The sequence below is a fragment of the Natator depressus genome, chromosome 6 (assembly GCF_965152275.1).
Source record: "Natator depressus isolate rNatDep1 chromosome 6, rNatDep2.hap1, whole genome shotgun sequence".
Classification (NCBI taxonomy): Eukaryota; Metazoa; Chordata; order Testudines; family Cheloniidae; genus Natator; species Natator depressus.
This window is the reverse complement of record NC_134239.1, coordinates 102,572,561-102,594,809: the sequence shown is the minus strand read 5'-3', so window position 1 is coordinate 102,594,809 and position 22,249 is coordinate 102,572,561. Positions and strand designations below refer to the sequence as shown.

Below are 22,249 nucleotides of genomic sequence, written 5' to 3'. Positions count from 1 at the left end.
AGGTCGCATTCCTGGTCACAGTAACATCTGCCTGCCAGCTCTCTGAGATTAGGGTGCTCACCTTGGAACCACCCTATATGGTCTTTTACAAAGACAAGGTCCAGTTGAGTCCACACCTGGCTTTCCTGCCCAAGGTGGTCTCTGTTTCATATGAGCCAGGACAGGAAAAAGAGCAGGAAGCCAGAGGCTCGAAGTGGGGGGTCCTGTGGGCCACTACAGCACCAGATTCCCTAGATATTAGGAAGGTGTTGGCCTTCTACATTGTAAGGCCCAAGCAAGTTGACGCAATTGTTCGGCACAGTGGCTGACAGGATGAAAGGTCACCCAGTGACCACTCAAAGAATTTCTTCTTTGATCACAGCCTGCATTTGCCACTGCTATGATCAGTCGAAGGTAGAATCATAGAATATCAGGATTGGAAGGGACCTCAGGAGGTCATCTAGTCCAACCCCCTGCTCAAAGCAGGACACCACCCTGGCGATTGTAACCGCTCACCTGCCCAGGGTGCAGGCCTCTTCAGCAGCTTTTCTAGCCCAAGTGCCTATCCAGGACATCTGTAGGGCAGCCACCTACGTCCCACTAAACACTTACCCAGCAGGCCCGCAACAATGCTGGCTTCAGTAGGGCAGTACTACAAGCCGCTAAACTTTGAACTCCGAGCCCACCGCCAAGGATACTGTCAGAGTCATCTAGAATGGAATCAACATGAGCAAGCACTCTAAGAAAAAAAAGGCTCCCTACCTTTTGTAACTGTTGTTCTTTGAGATGTGTTGCTCATGTCCGTTCCATTACCTGCCCTCCTCCCCCTCTGTCGGGAGTTGCCAACAAGAAGGAACTGAAAGGGCATAGCGTCAGTGGTATCTAAATATACCGACGCATGAGTGTGGCAGCCAAGAGGATGCCATTGCTGACCCTACAGATCCCGCTAAGGCAAAAGTCTCTGACAAATGTGCATGTTGATCAGCCAATTGTTCTAACAAATACTAGTGCAAGATCTCACAAGAAGTCCATTCTCTGGAAAGTTTTACTTAAAGTGAGTCAGGCATCTTAGAAGCCAGTATCTCATCTGTAAGGAAAAAGGCTAAGATCTGTTCTGTAAGTATTGCAGATTTGTTTTGCTACTTAACCATTTAAAGAGACTTCCATTACAGAAAGCTCTTGGTTAAAGGCACTGTTGTTCTGGGAGATGTGAGTCTCTTCCCTAGTTTTTATTTCAGTAAGATGCACTTGCTTGCTTTGGCCGATTATCACCTTTGGGCAAAGTTTGAAGTTGCTATTTAAAAACCAAGTTCACTTACTTGATGCGGTTACCTTGTGGGCTTAGTGACTCCTTGAGTAGGATTGGATGAGGTACCTAGTTACTTTCCAATCAGCTGTTTATCATCCTTCCTGTTGTCCTTGTCTCTAGTTTCTTTTTACAGTGGAAGTCTCATGACCGTATACAGGAAGTTGGCTAAATCTATACACACCCACAGCCTTATTCCTGGGTTGAAAGATTTACTGTTTAGACTGGATGCACAAAGCCTAAACTGCACAACAGTAATTTTAAAAGCAACCACGACATGCAGATTGTCTGAACAGTAATTTTATTTAAATTTTACGGAATTATTTTTGGAGTTGAACTGCATATTTAACTCCAGTAACAATTTCTACAAAAAGAGCATATACAGTACCCAGAAATGTCGTTTTAAAAGCAACTTGTCATATCTGCATAAAACAAACCAATTAACTGAGTATCTATTTCTGCCAAAACTAGGTTTTGCAAAGTGAGGCAGTCAAACAAAATTAATGGGGAGAGTAGTAAAGGACAAGTTTAAAAACAAAAAGCAATATGGTTGATGTAAAAGCAGACTCTGGGGAAAATACAAGCCCTTCAAGTACTATACATATCAACTGGGAGTTTAAGATTAACCAATGTAAAAATTTTCTCAAGAAACTCACTTTAAACTAACATGTAAATTCTGATATTTAAGTTTTGTTTTAAGGACTTCAGTTGTAGATTGAGTCTTATGTCAAATAACCAGCAGAGTGGTTCCAAAAAGGTCACAAGTTTATACGGCAACAAATAGGAATAAGTCAACTTAACATTTTAAAATCTTTCTCTAACATTTAAAAACTAGACCAGCTTAACGTAGGTCAGTTTTTAAAAACCCCAAAAGCTTAGTTTGTAACCTATTAGTATCATCCCACATTTAGCATTCCATTTACATTCTAGTGAGAGGATAAAAGTGACAGCATTCTATTAAGATGTTACTGTACAATGAAACATGAACCAAGTTTTTCTAAAAAAGTAAAAAACAATGCCATAGGCTGTTGCTTGAAGACCAGTCCATGATTCCTTAATCTCCTCCGACCCAGAAAATACACTTCCATAGCAACAAAGGAGTTAGTCTGTGCAAGTACAATGAAATTTAAGTTCACATAATGACCCTACTTTTAAGCTGTGATTCTCCTCTAAGGATTTAAACATACCGTAATGTTTAGAGAATTATGCCCATCAGTCTGGTTAAACATTCCAGGTGAATGAGAACCCTCTGCCTTTGTATTGTAAACTAATGATAGTATGGCAGTATTCAGACCAACAAAGCAACACTATACCACACTACAATGTAGATTTATCACCGATACAGAAGGCTATCTGCCCCCATCTTTAGTATGGTATATAGCTACAGGTACTAAAGTGAAACAGGTCAAAGCCTAAAAAGGACACAAAGTGGCACAAAAGTTGTTTTAACAAGGACCAATTCACTCCCTCTGAAACAAAACCAACTTTTGACAACTTAAGTATATTGATGCTGTCTGAAATCTGCATGATACGTTGCTTTGTTATGACATATGTATAAGCTACAAAAGTAAGAAGTATTTTATGGAACAGCGAATGAGCAGAGTTGGAGGAGACCTCTTGGAAAGCAGGATTTAGGAAAAGAGGTCAAATATTAGCAAAGGTGCCACTTCTATTTACTGAAGGATGTTTTTTCCATTTGTCCTTATGAAAGTCAAAGCCTTTTCAGTCTAACTGCAGTAGTACTGCATCCTATTTGTCCGTCTTCTCTTGCGTGACTGAAATTCTTCAAAGAATTGCTGAATGTCTTCTCTTTTAACAACCTGAGAATAAAATGAAACCCAAGTTGTGACAAACTAGTACAATAAAAGAAAAGGAGTACTTGTGGCACCTTAGAGACTAACCAATTTATCTGAGCATAAGCTTATGCTCAAATAAATTGGTTAGTCTCTAAGGTGCCACAAGTACTCCTTTTCTTTTTGCAAATACAGACTAACACAGCTGCTACTCTGAAACCTACAATAAAATACATATCTGGAAAAGACAATCTAAGAGAGAAGTTTCTCAGGATAGATTTGCAACACACACAAAACATACACTGCATCACCAGCAGTATCAAGAAATCCAACTTGTTAAAAACAATGGTCCTGACCTGCCCAGTGCAAAAGCATAAGTTCCATAATAAAGCATGTGAACTCCCATCCTGCATGGCAAAAAAAGCAGCCCCAAGGGAAAGGAAGTAAAATGTTAGAAAAGTACAAAATGCTTGTCCAGCTCTTATGAACTATCAGGAACTCTAATTACAAAGTGAAATAAGGTGAGTGAGGTAATTGCTTTTATTGGAACAACTTCTGTTAAACAATCTTTCACATTTACACACAGTAAGCTCGAAAGTTTCTTTCGTTAACAGAAGTAGGTCCAATAAAAGATTCCCTCACTCACCTTTACTCTCAAATATCCTGGGATCAACACTGTTACAGCAACACTACAAACAAATGAAATGACAGTAGGACTATAGTGGGCTGAAGACTGCATAATTGCATACACAGTGTCCGTATTTCAGCCAAGCTAGGAACAGAACCAAAATGTCTAAGCTGAGGTAGTCTGGGGAAAAAAACTCATGGCTTTGAAGGTAAAAAAAGTTTAAGGTGTAAATTCTAGCGCGGACTGACAATGGGATGTGAAGGCCTTGGATAAAGTATGACTGAATAGAGCAAGTGTGGTAGCAACACCTGTTCTTGCTCTTTTAAGAAATGTTAAAGTGAGGCTGACAAAGGACACACAACAGACTTAAGATGTTTATGTGGAAAAATATCAGATTAAAAATTCAACTCATTTATTTTGTTTATAAACTGCACTCATCAGTACTTTAATATGCTGATAATGGGTTGTTACAGAACAGAAGAGCCTAAGATAAACAGACATTATGTGCACAATTACAAAGAGCCCAAGCAGTCTCTCAACCTTTCCTTTACTTACAGCACATGCATTCTCTCAACGCTTAGTCAAAAATGGAGGTGACGTTTCTACTTCATTCTATTTTCACCCGTGCCCCCTCAAAAAAACTATAGAAATTTTAACCTGTCATAAAATACGTATTTTTTAGAAAACACAGTTTAGTTATAGCTTACTGTTCCTTCATCTGCAAATCTCCTGAGGTAGTCAGTCAGTTCTGTCTTTAGGTCGTTGTATTCTGGAAGAAAAAAAATGGAAAAAACCCTCAATTGTCTGCTTCAATGATTGTTTGCTATCTCCTCTTGATAACTAGTAACTGACTAGACTTGCCTCAGTAAATGGATTTCAAGTTTGGATTATAAATTAATGAAGAGCTGCAGGAAGGGTTTATCCTAAGGTGGTTCTTAATTCTGTGTATCCTCCTACTCAATAACATACTTTGAGCACAAGTTGCTAACTGTTAGAGCTGTGAGCAATGGTGGCTTGTGACTTTGACAGGAGAAGCACAAATCACAAAAGTTATATCCACCCCCACCCACTGAATAGTAATAGCTATAAGAAGATTAAATACACAGAAAAGATCATTCTCAATTAATCGGTTTGCAGAGAAAGAAAAAAGTAATTCCAAATAAACAAGAGACCGTTAGGACATTTTCATATTAATTTAAATGCTGGCTTATATTAAAGTCCTAAGCATAACTTGACATTGTTCAGCTAATCTTATATCTCTGCTATGAGCATTTTCATGCATTCAGATACCCTGCAGTCACTATGTAACTATAATATAATCACATCAACTAAAAAAAAAAGGCAACATTAGCACTTTAAATAACACAACTTAGAAAACTGCTTTAAAAAAAGGTTTTATAATCACTTGGCAAATCAGAACCTGACAATCACATATTATTTAGTGGACTATTTGCTATAAAAATACAATATCAAAAACTCATTCAAAAAATTTCATATCATAGCAAGAAACTGACAGTTATACATCCATTAAATGACGTAAGCTTACCTTATTCATATAGTGAAAATCAATCAGGCTTTCTTTTGAAGCAAAGCGTGCAATAACATCATCGTACCAGGTCGGTTGTTTCTCCAGGAAAGACAACAGTTCTTTTTCAATGGATATTGTGGCCAGTGCACTGAGACAACCCTGATCCATTGTGCTCAAGTATGTCTTGATGCGTTTAAGGCAAGAAAAGCTGCTTTTCACACACACTGTTGCTGGTATAGTGGCAACTAAGCAAAAAAAGCGGTACACTTCCTTAAGCACCTCACAGAGCCCAGTTTCACTGATTAAGCACAGCACGTCGCTAACAGAACGATTTTGAAACTGCTCATCTTTGAAGATAACACCATACTCATTCTTGAGACGATCTAAATCAAAGTAGCTGCCATAAGAATTGGAGAGTGAGGTAAAAGCATCTGTGGGGAACTGTTTCCTGAAAGCTGGAAATCTTGATGCATCTGATAGCTTAATGAGATGGAGGGCCTTTATGTCTACAAACCTGAGAGACAGCTGCAGAATGATGTTATCAATGATATCACTGTATAGTTGTAAATACATTTTCTGACCATCTTCAGAGGATCCATCTTCCAAATCCAGCCTATGCTTTTTTGAAGGTGAAGGTAAGGCAGTGAGGGTAGTGGCTGCAGAATTAAACACACCTTTGAACTCCTCCTCTTTATGCAGATCACCAATCCTTGTGATAACTGAACCTGCAAATTGCAGTAATCTACATCAACAGCCTTTTTCTGAAGAACATCATCAAGAATGTCAGTGATGCTGAAGGTGTTACGGTAGGAGTATGCCAAGAAAAGAAACGGGAAGTTGTTTAGTTTTGTAAGGTAGCCTATGGCTTGTCGCCAAGATTCTCCATCCCAACCACTGGCATTGACAATCTCCTGAAATACTTTGCAAAGTTTCTCTCTTTCTGAGACAATGGCATGTAGGACTCTGCTGTTGGATGTCCATCGAACTGCACAGAGGGAAGGTATCCTTTGGCCCACAATTTGATCTAGCAGGTCACTGCGTTTGCTCAAGCGTGTAAAAAAATGTGGAGAAGCCTTCCAAGGTTGCAAAAAAGCCACGGGTTTCTTTAATACACTGCACCCCTTGCTGGAGAACTACATCTAATTTGTGGGCAAAACAATGCACAAACAGAGCTTGTGGAGCTCTTTTTTAATTAGGGCTTGCAGACCTCCCAGCTCACCAGTAATCACTACAGCGCCATCATATGAATGAGACAAGTTTTCTTTTGTAGTTGTATTTTAACAATACTGAATCCACAACCTGCTTCAAAGCAACTGCGGTTCGATCTGCACCGCCATTTTTAAAACCCATGAACCGCTCCTGTGTTTGCCCATTCTTGTCCACGTAGCGTAACACAAGTGAAAGCTGGCTTAAGTGAGAAATGTCAGTTGTTTCATCTACCTCGCAAGCAAAAAAGCTGCACTCTATCTCACTGTCAATGTGGGATATTATTTCTTTAGCCACACATTCGATCAATTCGTTTTGAATGGTCTTTAATAAGTCAGAAAAATGGATGCATTTTTCTGCCAATAAACATTCAATCTCTTGTCATGACAAAAAACCAAAAAGTTCCCTCTAATTACCCCGATTGAGAGATTGTTCCATCACACAATTGCAATGGAATGCAAGTTCCTGAAGAGAGAAAACTGAAATATCAATTAGTCACTTCAAAATCTCTGTTCTTCCTGACTTTCTTGTTGTGCTCTAAGACAGCAAGGTGCCTTTGCTCACTAAGCAACACATCTATAGGAGTGCTTGCCTGCTCTAAGCGTTTCAAGGAAACTTCATTTTTTATGTGCTCTTGTGATGAGCTGTGTATAGATGTGCTTCGTGACAGATTTTTCCAGTCACAGTAACCTTCATTAGCACACATGTTTTTTTTAGTTGAAAGAAGCAAACAGGGCCAACAACATAATCTGTTACTCATAGCACTGCCTGTTAGCCATTTATGGACTTTGTACCAAGATGTCTGAAATTGCCGCGTTCTTTTCCCATCTTTCTTCAAGACCTCCAGGGCTGGTGTTATTCCGCCTTCCTTAATGACTGAACATATCTCTTCTTGAGATCTTAATGAAAATCCTCTCTCTCAGGTCACACACAAATGTCATTTTCTACAGAAGCCATTACTGAAAATTTTAAAATCTCAAATTCAAAACACACATCACCAAGTTCAGAACTGGCCTTATCTGCTACAATCCTGCCATGGCCTCGAACAGTGGTTACCATAGCAACACCTTTATAAACTGACGACTTGGTGTGGTAACTTGCCATGGTATCAAGGCAGCTCCTTGAGGCAATATTAGCTTTACCAAGATTTGAGCCTCATGCAGCACTACATTATTCTAACTTTTTGGCATTGCATTTCACTACTGGACAGTGAGTTGTGTCAGATTTAAATCAAATCACAAACACTTCTTGTGGATTTGTGAACTTAATATCTATGCTTAACTGTAAATCTATATTTATCAATTCAATAACAAAGACTATGGAAAATCTTGCAACTTTTAGGAATTCTTGGTTAGGCTGTACCTCATTTGCCTGGGCAGATGAGCTGGCTGTGAGGAAAGCAAAGTACTATCAACACTAAATGAGATGGATCAGAGAACATAGGATACAGATTCCATTTCTAGGACTTGGCAAGTCTTCAGCTCAGCCCACTGTTTCCTTACCAGATTCACAATACACCTCCCCACAGCAAGTTACATATAGCAATCTGTACCTTTCTGAATGAGAATTAACTGAGCAAGAATCAAGCAATTTGTTCTGTTCTTGTAAATTTTAAACCTAAACCACTGATTTTTAGGAGCAACCAAGCATGAACACATACTCTGACAACACCCCTACGCCTAACATCACTGACACATACTTTCTATATAAGGGAATTCCCCTGTGCCTAGAGCAACCAGCTTAAATGGGCATTTTAAGGACAAAACAAACCTAAGAATCAAGCCCTATGAATAAATTAATACATCAGTATTAGCTGTTCTTTATATGTGAAGTGAGCTTCATTTGTTCAAACCCTCGAGGGTTTATTAGCTTAAGTTCACTGGAGCAGAACAGATTCTACTCTGAGGCACAATACAGTCACACTGGCACACTGTGTTCTTCAGAAAAGTGGTAAGAGCATGAGTTGATACAATTGACAAAGTCTTCCATGTAGGAGCCCTAATTTATGACTCAGGACTCTGGCTTTTTGGCCCAGAAATGCTCAAACATGTCAGATATAGTGCAGCCTCTTGTTGAGGGACTGTTGCACCATTTTTTCAAGTACCTCCATCTTCATGTCTACAGACACTGGACCAGAGTTTGGGTATACTCCACAGAACACTGTCAGGAAATTCCACCTGCCCTGAAGCTGACGATTCCCCCACCCCGCAAATAATGCATATAAGAAGCTAACTAAACAGTAAAATTAAGCGAGTGCTTGACTTCCTCGTTCAGTCCCATGCTTTTCACGTTTACCCTTCCCTGCCTATTATCTACTTCTAATGACAGCTGTGCAGGGCAGGGAAATTGTATTTGCACTGTTGATGCTATATACATAATGTATGAACACAGAAAACAAAGCTAGCTAATACTAACATGTCAACTTTCGAGAAGGAATTACCACTGCCAGAACACTGACGACCTGCTGAATTAGAAAACAAGTTTCCAGAAAATCTACTTCCTTAATGTAAATAGTAAACAACAGGCTGGAGACAAAAACATTCAAGGTTTCCTACAGAAATTTGTCTGGAGGCTAGTTAAACAGTCTCTTATAAGTTGCTTTTTAAAGACACGGTTGCTATTTAAGTAGAAAGTCTATTAAATAGCTCCTTTAGGTAAGATATGTATTTAAAATGCTATGCTGCATTCCCAAAATGAAGTTATATTTACCACAGATGAGTTCTACTTGCTGGACTCTGTTCATGCTATTAAGCGTGTCCATTAAAGGATCTCTTCTGTCTGTTTCCTGGTCACTTGTACCTTTATTCTCATAGGCCAAGACAGTGTCACATTCATCAATCAGGAATTGGACATCCAGTTCTGAATACATTTTCTGAAGAGTAAAGTAAAAGTTATTTTCCAGCTTAAACTTTACGGACCATCTGCCAACCTTTCAAGCCCTCTCGCAAAGAAATAACATTTACCACATTGTTTTATATCAGCAAGTATTTCAGCCATTTCTTGTGAATGCTTCCAGAACTGTGCTTACTTTAGACAGTAGGTAAATAAATACAAAATGTTCACAGGCTATTATATACAATTAATTCTGAAGATGAGAAAGTCATCAGATAAGATCCACACTTGTTTCCTTAGGTTAGTGGAATGTTTTCCAGTAGATATTTACATTCAGAACAAGGAAGTTTTACAAACTGTATTATTCGACTTCTCTCAGTAGAGTCTTCAAGGAACTAATATAAATGTTAGCCTAGAAAACAAAATGTATACATACTAAACAGTCTTTGCATGTGCACAATTTACTCCGCCAGTTAGATGGCCAAAAGGTAGCAGCATCCTTCTTCAGAGACTGTTTGGTCTGGAGTTCTCGCAGCTTACAGACCGGTTCATCGCTCTTTGTAACTGTCTGAATTAAAATGAAACAAGTCAGTATTTTTCACTTCTTTTTTATCTCAAAGGGGTTTAATTCAGGTTTTTTCCAGTTTGTCCTTTTCTTAGCTACAATACTGTCCTGCCTTGATCTCTCTTTCCCCCCCCCCTTTTTTTAAGCTCCTAATGTGGTGTTCAGAGTAAAGTTCGAATTAGGACACTGCTGTATACCCAGGAGAATCAACTAAAACTGCTAAAGGCATTCATACTCTAAATTAATTGATTATCCTTCTTACAAATCAACATCAGATTCAATGCAAAAGCTATAAAGGGCTCAGAAATTAGATCTGGGCTAGCCTGATGGCACAGTTACAGTGGGTGGTACTTCCACATTAGCAAACAAATTTAGATGTGATCTCAGGCTAATCAAGCAACAAAGGGGGTGACATCAGAAGAGGAATGGAAGATCTTTGCTGAACATACTGTATTCCTGTATGCCCTGGTCTACTGGCTGATCAACTGATGCATTAACCTTTCACAGCAGTATTTACTGGCATGTCCACTGCAGGGGAAGCTGTGCTAGGACAATTACATAAACTTTGAGTAATATTTAAGTAGATGAAGTATTGAAAGGGAGCATGGAATATATGTTTCCCATTCACAGAACCAAAAGAGGAGCTTTGCCCACACTAAGCAGAGCGGGAACATAAGACCATAAGAAAAATGTGCAGTTTACCTCTGGACATTTCGACCCAGAACTAGTAGATGGCTCATTATACTGTTCAACTTGCTCTTCCTCCTTGATCTTCCCTTGGTGATCTCCTCCACTTTCCTTTTTGATTTCTCTGTTCTGTTCTTCAGTTTCCTTGACATTCAGCACAATCCTTTCATCTTCAAGTGAGGTCACTTTGGTCACAGTAGGAACTAGAAAATGTATATCCATAACTAACATAAGCTTGCTGGACAAAGAAATCAGTTTCAGAATTTCTTTTGATACTTTTGATTTCTTTTGTCATACAAGTGCTCAAACTGCAATGTACACTTCAATAAAAACAAGGATATATTCTAGAGCTATCTGGGGACATCATGTTCTCATTAAACAATAATAAAACTGCTTAATCTTTTATCACAGCTTCCTCATACCCCTCGCGCCTCCTACTGCAAAAACAGCGTTAAAGAACAAGTCGCAGTAAGTTTATTTTTATTAACTGAAAGACCGATTTAAACTGCTTAACTCCTTTGTGCCTTCCCACTTCCAAAGCAGAAAAGAAAACTTTCATTGTTCTTTCATCCTGAAAGCCTAGAGTTTACTGGAAAATAATGGAGAAAACAGGGGGGAGGGGGAATACCATGATCTCTCACAGTGCTGAACACTCCTAGGATGCTAGTCTTCCTCTGAGTTCTTGAAATTCATTGGTATTTGAAAGAGATTGGATGGTAGCCAGGTACTTTCTCTGATTTTATTTTAGTATATTTTATTCCTGATATACCCTTGAAACTTTATTTTTTTCAGACAAACAGAAGGAAGAAACCAAGAAAAATGTTTAGTTTAGTATAAAATACACTTTTAAAATGTTTACAGAGGTCTTAAAGACAAACAAAAGGAACAATATTCTGTGTGGATGATGAAACAGTCTCCCAATTTTACAGAGGTTTCTCAAAAAACAGACTGATTTAAATAATTTCTCCATATATATCTATAAAGTGTAATTATGAATCAATTACAAATAAAATTAAGCAAACATACATAAGCACATCACTCTCAAGACCTGGAACACACTGTTGCAGATGCTCTCAAATTCTGAAGCATGAAAGACATGACTGCTGCTCCTTAAGAGCACTGCTTCTCCCTCAGTCAGTGAAATTGCCAACATAATTTTCTAGAGTGAGTGAATATTAATCAAAGCGATCAAACATTTCACTGAGACCATGTGCTACAGAGTTTGCTCTTTATCTCTTAGTTATTTTACCAGGGAAAAGCCTCTCATCTCTTTTCAAAGCAATCCTAGGGGGATATAAAAATGGACACACCTCCACTAGCTTCCTTCATGATTTAGTTAAGCACTCTCAGCACCAAGAGCACTACAATGCTAGAGCATATTATATAACTATGCTATTTGGTTCCCCGTATATAATGGGTTTACTTCTTTGACATGTAATCAAGTGTATGCTCCATGCCATACCTATTCTAAGAAAAAGCACTGTCATGTATTTATACTACAAGATGATTCCATGTATGAAATCCTTGGACATCAACCCCTTAGACAAATCCTGAGGTAGCCAACTTTTTATGACCTGACAGGTCATAATCAGCACTTGATATAATCAACCATTTGGAAGTGAGCACCTTCAGCCAGCCACCTGCTGTGGAGCAAAGCAATTTAACATAAGAACAGCCAAACTGGGTCAGACCAAAGGTCCATCTAGCCCAGTATCCTGTCTTCCGACAGTGGCCAATGCTGGATGCCCTAGAGGAAATGAACAAACAGGTAATCGTCAAGTGATCCATTCCCTGTCGTGCCCAAAGGGAAGATGATTCCCTTTCTTTCTAGCTCCTACATTACTTCTACTCCTGAAGAGAAGAATGTGCAGCAAAGAACACTAGGACTACTGTATTTATTTTGATTAGACAACTGGAGAGTTGTTTTCCCTAGGAGAGACCACATCCCAAACAGAACAAAGGGGAACTCTCCATATCCATTCAATGCAGAATCACCCTTCAGGGTCCATTCAAAGTTACTCCAACATCATCTCTCCCCCAACCTCTGTTTCCCTATACCTACGCCCAGCGTTGTAATATCTTTTCAGTAATTTTGATTTAGCCTAGAACGTAAACACCGGGGGGCAAGAATCAAGTCTTTTTGCAATATTTGCCATAAACACCTATGCTGAGAAAATACACTTATAAACTACTTTCAAAACTAAAAAAAAATAAGATTTCATAAAACTTAAGAATTAGGCCTTCCTTTTTTTATAAAGCAAAAAACCTAAAGTTGCCACATAAGCTACTTTATTGCCTGAGGTTTTTGTCTAAGTAGTAACACAATTTCTTCAGCCTTATCAGCAAATATCTGTCTTCCACTTGATAGGCTTATGTGAGTTAAGTCAGCTATGTTTGGGAGGTTTATAGAATGGAAATATTAGTACAGCTCTCCTAATTTTACCTGCTAACTGTGAAGTATACGCCCAAAGAAAAGCACAGCAATTCATGCAGGCCTGGCACACCATCTCATGGAAGTCCCCGCTCTCAGGGGGAACTGCACCAAGGTGCTGTCAAGAAGAAATAGGAACAGATGACAGAGACATATTAGTTGCAAATTAATAGATTCTGCAGAGTATTTTTTGCTCTAGGTTTAGTGGCAGAAAAACAAGCATCATGCCCACCTCCTCCCTCATGTTTTCAGTATTCCCATTATCAGTATATTATCCCCAGTTTGTCCTCCATACCCAGCATCCGTACTGCTAGAGGATGAGAGAGGACCAATCAAATTTAAGGAATGTATCCATATTATTAGCCTCTCTTCACATGTCAATCCCCCGAGAAGTCTGGACTCCATCAGCCAAGACAGCGGGAATCCTTATGGATACTTTCAAATCTTGACTATCCTAAAAGGACAGCTACCACACACTGCAGTTTTAAGTAGCCCTCTTATTTGGTAATCTGAGATTCTCTAAATGCTGAACGAGGTTTATAAAACATTGTATCCTTCTTCAGCTTCAGTATGGAAGCAATGTGAAAAGAGTTAGATACAAAATCTAAACTGTCTTCAAACAAACTGGTGAGAAACATCAAGATGAATAAAATTACCTCCATTTTCTTTTGACAAATTTTTATAGTTACAGCTAGAATACTCATCAAAAATACTTAATATCTAATACAAACATTTAGGAAAAAAATGCTATGATTTATCTGAATCAGAGCGTCTATAATTAATGCAAGGTATACTATACCAACAATATTCCTATTTCATGTCTTTGTTCCAGGACTTCAACCATTCTACTTGCTTCAGTCTGGTTTTGAATTTCACCATCTACCCTTCCCAACATGATAAGCTGAACCCCTAACCCTGCATAAAGCAGGTGATTTTCAAAGGCAACAATGTGACCCAGGCACCCAACTCCCATTTACTTTCAGTGGTAATTGGGTGCCTTGGCCATTTGCCTTGAAAAAAATCTTCCCTAAAGTTCCTAATCAGGCACTGAGTGTGCAGCTTGTTCCCTCCTACCCAAAATAAATATGGCTGTAAGTTAATGTCCCATTAAATGAGCTGCTATTCACCACAGATCATGATCACAGTTGATAATGGTGTGCTCAATAACCTTCTCCAATTCCAATGAAACACTATCATTCAGAACAGTCTTCCATAAAACAAAGTTTTAGATATCTATTGTCACTTATTAGGACTAGTTTATACATTAGGAGCAACCTTGAATAAAGTAGAGGTCCTCTCCATTTTGGGTACTAGTTCATCATGAGGACTGCCAGCATGCAAGAATAAAGATTTAGGTTTTTTCATACAGCCTGAAAAGAGCTAATCTGAAAACTCTTGCCCTGGTTCTCAAAAGATCCCTATCTATCTTTCCAAGTAAGATTTGCCATAAGGAAAACACTAATTTTAGCCTATTTCCAGACAAGATGACAATTTTGTTAAATACATATCCTTACCCTTCCATGGAACCAGTCTTCACAAACTATGCACTGGATCATTTCATCTGGGATCTAGAAGAATGGTTATATTATTAGCAATAATATCAACCTTCAAAGTTTCTCTCAGGACTTTAAGTGCCATGTATTCTGAAGAATATACAAGTGAATCACTTTCCACAGTGAGACACTTAAATCGCATAACCATGATAAATACTTACAGCCTCACCAGCCAAAGTTTTGAAGCACTTGTAATTTGTTATATTCTGGCGACTAGAGATTCCCAATTGTCTAACAAGATTATTTTTCCATTGTTGCCAGATATGCTCTCTGTGACATTCTGCACTCCAAATTTACCACTGTGATGTAATTATGCTATGTTTTGTACAAAGTATGCCTTGTGAAGTATCATTCTAAACGTCTTGATCTGCTAAACATTAATATCTCATTGGATTGTATGTGAAGTTATGAAGTTTTGCTATGTATGTGTAACAAAGATATGACGTTGGAAACACCCACAACTAGCCTTTCAGGTACAACAATGAAGAAGCTACACAGTGCTAACAGTCCATCAACAAAGACAATGGAAGAGCTTAACCTCACCTCTGGACTCTTCAGTGAGCTATGGGCAATGGCTGCCATGACTCAGTGGGAACATGCAAGGGCTTGTGACCAAATCACATGATACTGAACTCCATTTTGGTACCAGTACTTTTCTACGAACTGGGCTGGAAACCTGATTTGGAACAAAGAGTTTCCTGCCATATGGAAAAACTATATAAGAGGGAAGTGACCTCATGACTAGGAATCACTCCCCTACAAGACAACACCTGGAAACACTGGAAGAACAAAGACTGAACTGAGGAACAGGGTCCCAGGTGGGAAAGAAAAAAGCCCTGCATGTGTAAGGAAGCTAAAATCTGCTTGTATCATCAGTCAGGGTGAGATATTGCTGATTCAAATCCTATCTAGTTTGTGTGAGACAGATTGCGATTTTAATTTCCTAGGTAATCTGCTTTGATCTGTTTGCTATCACTTATAATCACTTAAAATCTATCTTTCTGTAGTTACTAAACTTGTTTTATCTTAACCAGTGTGTTTTTAAGTGAAGTGTCAGAAGCTTGGCTCTGTAAGCATGGGCTGTTGCATATCTTCTCCACATCGAGGGGGAAGCAGACTAATTTAATGAGCTTGCACTATACAGAACCCTGTACACTGCAAGATGGTATAATTCTGGGTTTATACTCTAGTAGGGGTGCAAGGCTGGGGAGCTGGGAAATTGGCTGGTGCCTTCATTGTCAGTCCATGAGCGGCTCAGGTAAAGCACTCAGGTGACAGGCGGATGTGGCGCGCTACCTACTGTCCTGTTGGGTGATAACAGGGCCTGGAGGGTCTGGTTGGGCATCACCAGCAGAGCAGTGTGGGAGGCCAACCCAGCTGAATGGTATGAGAGCACAGTAGTTCCAATGGCTTCCAGGCTTCACCCCGGGGATAACAACTGGTCATACACTCACACCAAAAAAGACAGACAAAAATCATCTCTTCACTGCAGTGCACTTACGACCCCTTTCTCATAACTGGAAGTGTATAAATAATGGACACATCAGAAGCAGGAAGAGGTATTTATGTTAGGAGTCTCATCAGGTTTGCAGTAGGAGAGCTAGACCTGCTAATTCAACTTTAGAATTCTGTCAAGCATAATACAAGACAATTTGGTTTATTATTAAAGCATTGTTGTTTTTAAATAGTCTTTCATAATAAAGTGCTAAATGCCCCAAAACTTGGCAGAGTTGATGTTGTACTGTACTTCAAAATTATAGTGTTTGTCATATTAATTTATACATTCATATGGGTCTAACAAGAAACCAGATGTTTGTTTTTCTGCATTTGCTATTTTGGTATTGCCTATTCCCAAAATGCCCTCTGTGACAAGAATTCACTATTTCTTATACAGTATATTTTAGTAATATTTTATACTATTCAAAAATACAAAATATTTAGCAAAATACTATAAACACATTCTAACTTTCCTTATCCATTGAAGAGGTGAGAGACAGACTAGCTATAATCCAATATTTTGAAGAGAAAAAAAACCCCTGAAATATTATGTGCCAGTCAAGTAAAGTGGTGAATTTTAATTCAGATATGATGGCTTCATAATGTACTAGTGCTGGGAACTTTGATAAGGAATATGTTTTTTATCATTAATTTCTTAGAGAATGTGCTTTGTTATTTAATAATCTGAGGGGGGGGGGTTATTATTATTTTGAATTTTCAGGTGAACAAATACAGGAGTTGAGACATTATGATAAGAAAATAATTGGAAATCCAAGATTATCACACAAGCTGACTCGCTTTATTGTGGGAACTGCCCAGCATTAATTTATCAGGATGTAGGGGTAAAATGAAGCATGATTTTATCTGTTGATGGGGGGCTGGCCCTTCATTTAAGTTTTTGAATGGAGAAACAGCATTAATTTATTGCCCGTCTTCCTTGTCTATCTTAAGGCAAAACATACTTGTACTCTTAAACATTATGCAAATGCAGACTACTATGGAAAATGATTAACAAAAGTAACACCGCAGGTAAGATCTCTCTATTAAGATGGAGATCATCGAATTCTTCCACAGAATGGACGAATTTGATGATCATCGTTCTACATGAGAACAGCCATACTGGGTCAGACCAAAGATCCATCTAGCCCAGTATCCTGTCTTCTGACAGTGGCCAATGCCAGGTGCCCCAGAGGGAATGAACAGAACAGGTAATCATCAAGTGATCCATTCCCTACTGCTCATTCCTAGCTCCTGACAAACAGAGGCTAGTGACACCATCCCTGCCCATTCTGGATAATAGCCATTGATGGACCTATCCTCCATGAACTTATCTAATTCATTTTTGAACCCTGTTATAGTCGTGACCTTCACAACATCCTTTGGTAAAAAGTTCCACAGGTTGACTGTATGTTGTGTGAAGAAATACTTCCTTTTGTTTGTTTTAAACCTTCTGCCTGTTAATTTCATTTGGTAACCCCTAGTTCTTGTGTTATGAGCAAATAACACTTCCTTATTTACCTTCTTCACACCAGTCATGATTTTATAGACCCCAGTCATATCCCCCCCCCCCCCTTAGTCATCCCTTTTCCAAGCTGAAAAGTCCCAGTCTTATTAGTCGCCTCTCATACAGAAGCTGTTTCATACCACTCACAATTTTGTTGCCCCTTTCTGAACCTTTTCCAGTTCCAATATATCGTTTTTGAAATGGGGCAACCACATCTGCACGCAGTATTCAAGATCTGGGCGTACCATGGGTTTATACAGGGGCAATATGATATTTTCTGTCTTATCTATCCCTTTCTCAATTATTTCCCACACCCTGTTTGCTTTTTTGAGTGGATGTTATCAGAGAATTATCCACAATGACTCCAAGATCTCTTTCTTGAGTGGTAACAGCTAATTTAGATCCCATCATTTTATATGTATAGTTGGGATTATGTTTTCCAATGTGTATTACTTTGCATTTATCAACATTCTATGCAGAAAAAAAGTCTGTGCACTTTATCCATAGTATTATTACTAATTGTGCATTTCTTACCTCATCTTCAGGATCAGGATAAGGTCTTTTACAAACACAGTATAATCCGTAGAAGTTGTGATTATACTTATTGCCTGAATTCACTTTTCCCTTTTCCTAGAAGGGAAATGGGGTATATGTTTTAATGTACAACCTGGTGAAAAAACATGAACTTTCTTGAGAGATTGTATAACCTGAAGACAATTCTTGTCCTATTCTAATCTCCTAAGAGATGACCCACATAAACTTACTGGAAATAGCTTGCACTGCAAATTTTTGAATTTGCTGTTTCCACAGTCACAGCGGAAGTTTCTGGAAAGAAAGAGACATAATAGTTCAGATTGTTTATGCTGTCTTAAAATAATGTCTTATTCTTATAAGTGCTCCTTATTTAGAGCCGTGACATGCTCTCACAAGCTATTTAAACAAAAACATATGTGAGAATTGGCTAGACTGTCCTGAAGCCTTTCCATCTCATGCTGTGATTGTCAGATCTCAGCTCAGCAGTGTTGAGTTACATCAGTATTTGGTTGGGAAACCTCAATGGAAGATCTAATTGTTGCTGCTGTAACTACTCACATGCATAAAGGCAAACACATGTTTTATTGTTTGCAAGACTGGGGCCTAAGTTAGTTGGATGTCACGGGAGCCTGTATTACTGGACATACTGTCTTTTGGATGAGATATCCAACTGAACTCCTTCCCACTTACGATCATTCAAGATCACACTGAAATGTTTGTACTAAGACGGATATTAGTTGGGGTGCTCTAGGTGGGAAAACTCTCCTTTGGGCATTACATCTGCCTACCAAAGATTCAGTTTCAATACATTCTGATGATAATCTTCACCTAATATATTCAAATATTTTTCTTCATTTAACCTACACTATTGGGTAGTAGTGCTGTGTTTTGTTGAACAGCCATTACATTCTACCCCAGAGGTGGCTGCATGCCAATGATTAGCACTGTGAACACTACGTATTTTACTTGATTCAGATAGATGTGGCAGGCCTTAATATTTAGAAAGTTCTTTACAATGAATAAAAGTGCTTATAAAGCATGTGAGCAAGAATACTTTATAATTTAACAGAGAAACATAATCTGTACTTTGAAAATAGGTTTTTTTAAGATCAATGTTGTTTTTTCCTGAAATCCACTCCCCCCAAACCCACGTAGTAATTGCTTTAATGAAAGGACCCAACTGTACTGTGAACCTCTTCCATGCCATTTCTGCCTCTGCAACCAGCAAATGTTTTCCACACATATCAACACCTCTTTAAGAAGATGGGCACTTAGCATATAGGCACAGACGACTTTTTGGTGTGATGCTTTACTTCTTCACAATATGACAAATAAAAAAAAAGTGTCTCAGAAATTAGTCCAATATCTCCCTCCTCTGAAAAAGCTTTACCTTTTTGTATACAGTTCAAATAACTTGTGCGTGCCATGACATTCATAACTGCAGGCTAAACAGATTCCTGCTGGTTCTTCTCCTGGGGGGGTGCAAGTACTGCAGGCATACAAGGCTTGTCTTTTCACAGCACCCTACAATGACAAGATAAATGACAATAGAAATGCAGAGAGATGCAGAAATAATTGAAGGAAGATAACTTGCTGTTGTAGCAGTAAATGCAGTTTGTTTCAGAAGAACTGGATTTAGGAGCAAGTTAGTGTTTGGTGGGCAAGCTGGCACTGGGTGCAACAAACATACAGTACAAGGTATTTAGTTAGTACATTCCCAAAGTTGCCAAGTGCCTTCTTGTAGTCCAAAATGCTGACCTATGAATAGCTCTTTAAAAGGGGATAGACTAAAATAAATGAAAAAAGAAAAGGAGTACTTGTGGCACCTTAGAGACTAACCAGTTTATTTGAGCATGAGCTTTCGTGAGCTACAGCTCACTTCATCGGATGCATAGCATATCGTGGAAACTGCAGAAGACATTATATACACACAGAGACCATGAAACAAAACTTCCTCCCACCCCACTCTCCTGCTGGTAACAGCTTATCTAAAGTGATCATCAAGTAGGGCCATTTCCAGCACAAATCCAGGTTCTCTCACCCTTCCCCCCCCCCCCCCACACATACAAACTCACTCTCCTGCTGGTAATAGCCCATCCCTCTTTGAAACCTCTCTTTATAATGCGCATGATAATCAAGGTGGGTCATTTCCAGCACTAATCCAGGTTTTCTCACACACCCCCACCCCCCTCCAAAAACCACACACACAAACTCACTCTCCTGCTGGCAATAGCTCATCTTACAATGTGCACAGCAATAATCCAAGTTTAACCAGAACGTCTTGGGGGGGGGGGGGGTTTGTAGGAAAAAAACAAGGGGAGATAGGCTACCTTGCATAATGACTTAGCCACTCCCAGTCTCTATTCAAGCCCAAATTAATAGTATCCAATTTGCAAATGAATTCCAATTCAGCAGTTTCTCGCTGGAGTCTGGATTTGAAGTTTTTTTGCTTTAAGATAGCGACCCTCATGTCTGTGATTGCGTGACCAGAGAGACTGAAGTGTTCTCCGACTGGTTTATGAATGTTATAATTCTTAACATCTGATTTGCGTCCATTTATTCTTTTACGTAGAGACTGTCCAGTTTGATCAATGTACATGGCAGAGGGGCATTGCTGGCACATGATGGCATATATCACATTGGTGGATGTGCAGGTGAACGAGCCTCTGATAGTGTGGCTGATGTTGTTAGGCCCTGTGATGGTGTCCCCTGAATAGATATGTGGGCACAGTTGGCAAAAACAAAGCCCGTTGCCAATGACCCACCTTGATTATCATGCGCATTATAAAGAGAGGTTTCAAAGAGGGATGGGCTATTACCAGCAGGAGAGTGAGTTTGTATGTGTGTGTGGGGGGGGGGGAAGGGTGAGAAAACCTGGATTTGTGCTGGAAATGGCCCTACTTGATGATCACTTTAGATAAGCTGTTACCAGCAGGAGAGTGGGGTGGGAGGAAGTTTTGTTTCATGGTCTCTGTGTGTATATAATGTCTTCTGCAGTTTCCACGATATGCTATGCATCCGATGAAGTGAGCTGTAGCTCACGAAAGCTCATGCTCAAATAAACTGGTTAGTCTCTAAGGTGCCACAAGTACTCCTTTTCTTTTTTCTTTTTACGAATACAGACTAACACGGCTGTTACTCTGAAACTAAAATAAATGCCATGAAGATATAAATATATGTTTCCGGGCCCTGGAAATGAAAATTTTTTTTCCAAGACTAGGCTCTTGCAATATGTGACATGCGCCCTCAGCCCTGTACTTGAAGAAATAGGGAGTAGGATAATTTGCTGGAGAGGAAACTATGGGGTAAGTGAGTTCAAAGCTAGGCAGAGTGCTCTGGACACCAAGTCCTCTATTTACCCACAGAGCAGGCAGAGACCCCAACTTTGTCTCCCACCAATGACCACCACATAACATTTGCCGGCCAATGACTGCATTTTGTCTGATGGGGTAAACTCTTGAATTGTGCTGTTGTGTGGCCCCACTATCAGCCTGCAAACCATGTGTGGGAGAGAGAAAGAGCACAGAAAGACACCCTATCAAAGACAGGGTCTCTCAAAATACAAGGATGTTGGACCTCACCCTCTGCCCCAGAGGCACCATCTCCGCAGTCCAGCCTTGCCACTGAGCTTGCCACCGAGTGCAAGGCACAGGGGGAGGCCAAGCACCATCCCCCGGCCCCCAGTGGCACTTGGGCTCTGGCTCAATAAGGACCCCACCTAGGGACTCTTGAAGAAAATCAAAGACTAACCCCGCACCGCAACAGCCTCACCACACACACCCCGCTTGTTCCCTCGCCCCCCGCCCATCGCCCCACACCTGCCCCGCCCCGGGGAGCCGCTCCCCGTACAGCTGCCTCAGCCCCGAGCCCGTCCCCCGCCGTTTCTTCTCCGCCTGCAGGAGGCTCCCACCCCTCCGCTGCCTCCCGGCCCGAGCCTCTCGGTCGGACGCCCGCCCGGCCCCGCCCCCTCACCTGGGAGTAGCTGCAGCGCTCGTGATCGCTCCCACCCAGCACCGCCCGCGCCTCCTTCTCCAGCTCCTCGTTCTCCGCCAGCACGTCAGCCAGCGAGACCACGGGCTCCTCCGGGGCCCCCGCGCAGCCGCCAGCGGGCTCAGCGCCCCCGGCCGCAGCCTCCATCGCGGGATCCGACCGAGGCAGATACGGCACAAGGCGGGAAACGAGACCCAACGCTGGGGGGCGCCGCCA

The 22,249-nt window shown here is 40.1% G+C and overlaps 1 protein-coding gene across 1 annotated transcript; it reads right to left on the bottom strand.

Moving 5' to 3' along the window:
* Positions 1 to 1,576: 1,576 nt before the first annotated feature.
* Positions 1,577 to 22,248, bottom strand: UBR7 (ubiquitin protein ligase E3 component n-recognin 7). The gene is made up of 11 exons (XM_074956148.1): positions 22,016 to 22,248; positions 19,434 to 19,567; positions 18,274 to 18,334; positions 18,044 to 18,139; positions 14,470 to 14,523; positions 12,968 to 13,073; positions 10,540 to 10,727; positions 9,709 to 9,840; positions 9,150 to 9,312; positions 4,414 to 4,475; positions 1,577 to 3,105 (listed from the first exon to the last, which is right to left on the bottom strand). Exons 1-11 carry the CDS (start codon positions 22,178 to 22,180, stop codon positions 3,013 to 3,015), a joined length of 1,254 nt encoding a protein of 417 aa, XP_074812249.1. The 5' UTR covers positions 22,181 to 22,248; the 3' UTR covers positions 1,577 to 3,012.
* Between the last annotated feature and the right edge of the window lies 1 nt (position 22,249).

What these genes read in the sequence shown, in the direction of transcription:
- UBR7 (XM_074956148.1), bottom strand. Translation starts at nt 22,180, where the DNA reads ATGGAGGCTGCGGCCGGGGGCGCTGAGCCCGCTGGCGGCTGCGCGGGG. An exon ending in AAGACTGGTTCCATGGAAGG is followed by an intron (nt 13,074 to 14,469) that starts GTAAGGATATGT and finishes TCTTCTTGACAG; the next exon opens with CACCTTGGTGCAGTTCCCCC. An exon ending in GTATACTTCACAGTTAGCAG is followed by an intron (nt 10,728 to 12,967) that starts GTAAAATTAGGA and finishes TACATTTTCTAG; the next exon opens with TTCCTACTGTGACCAAAGTG.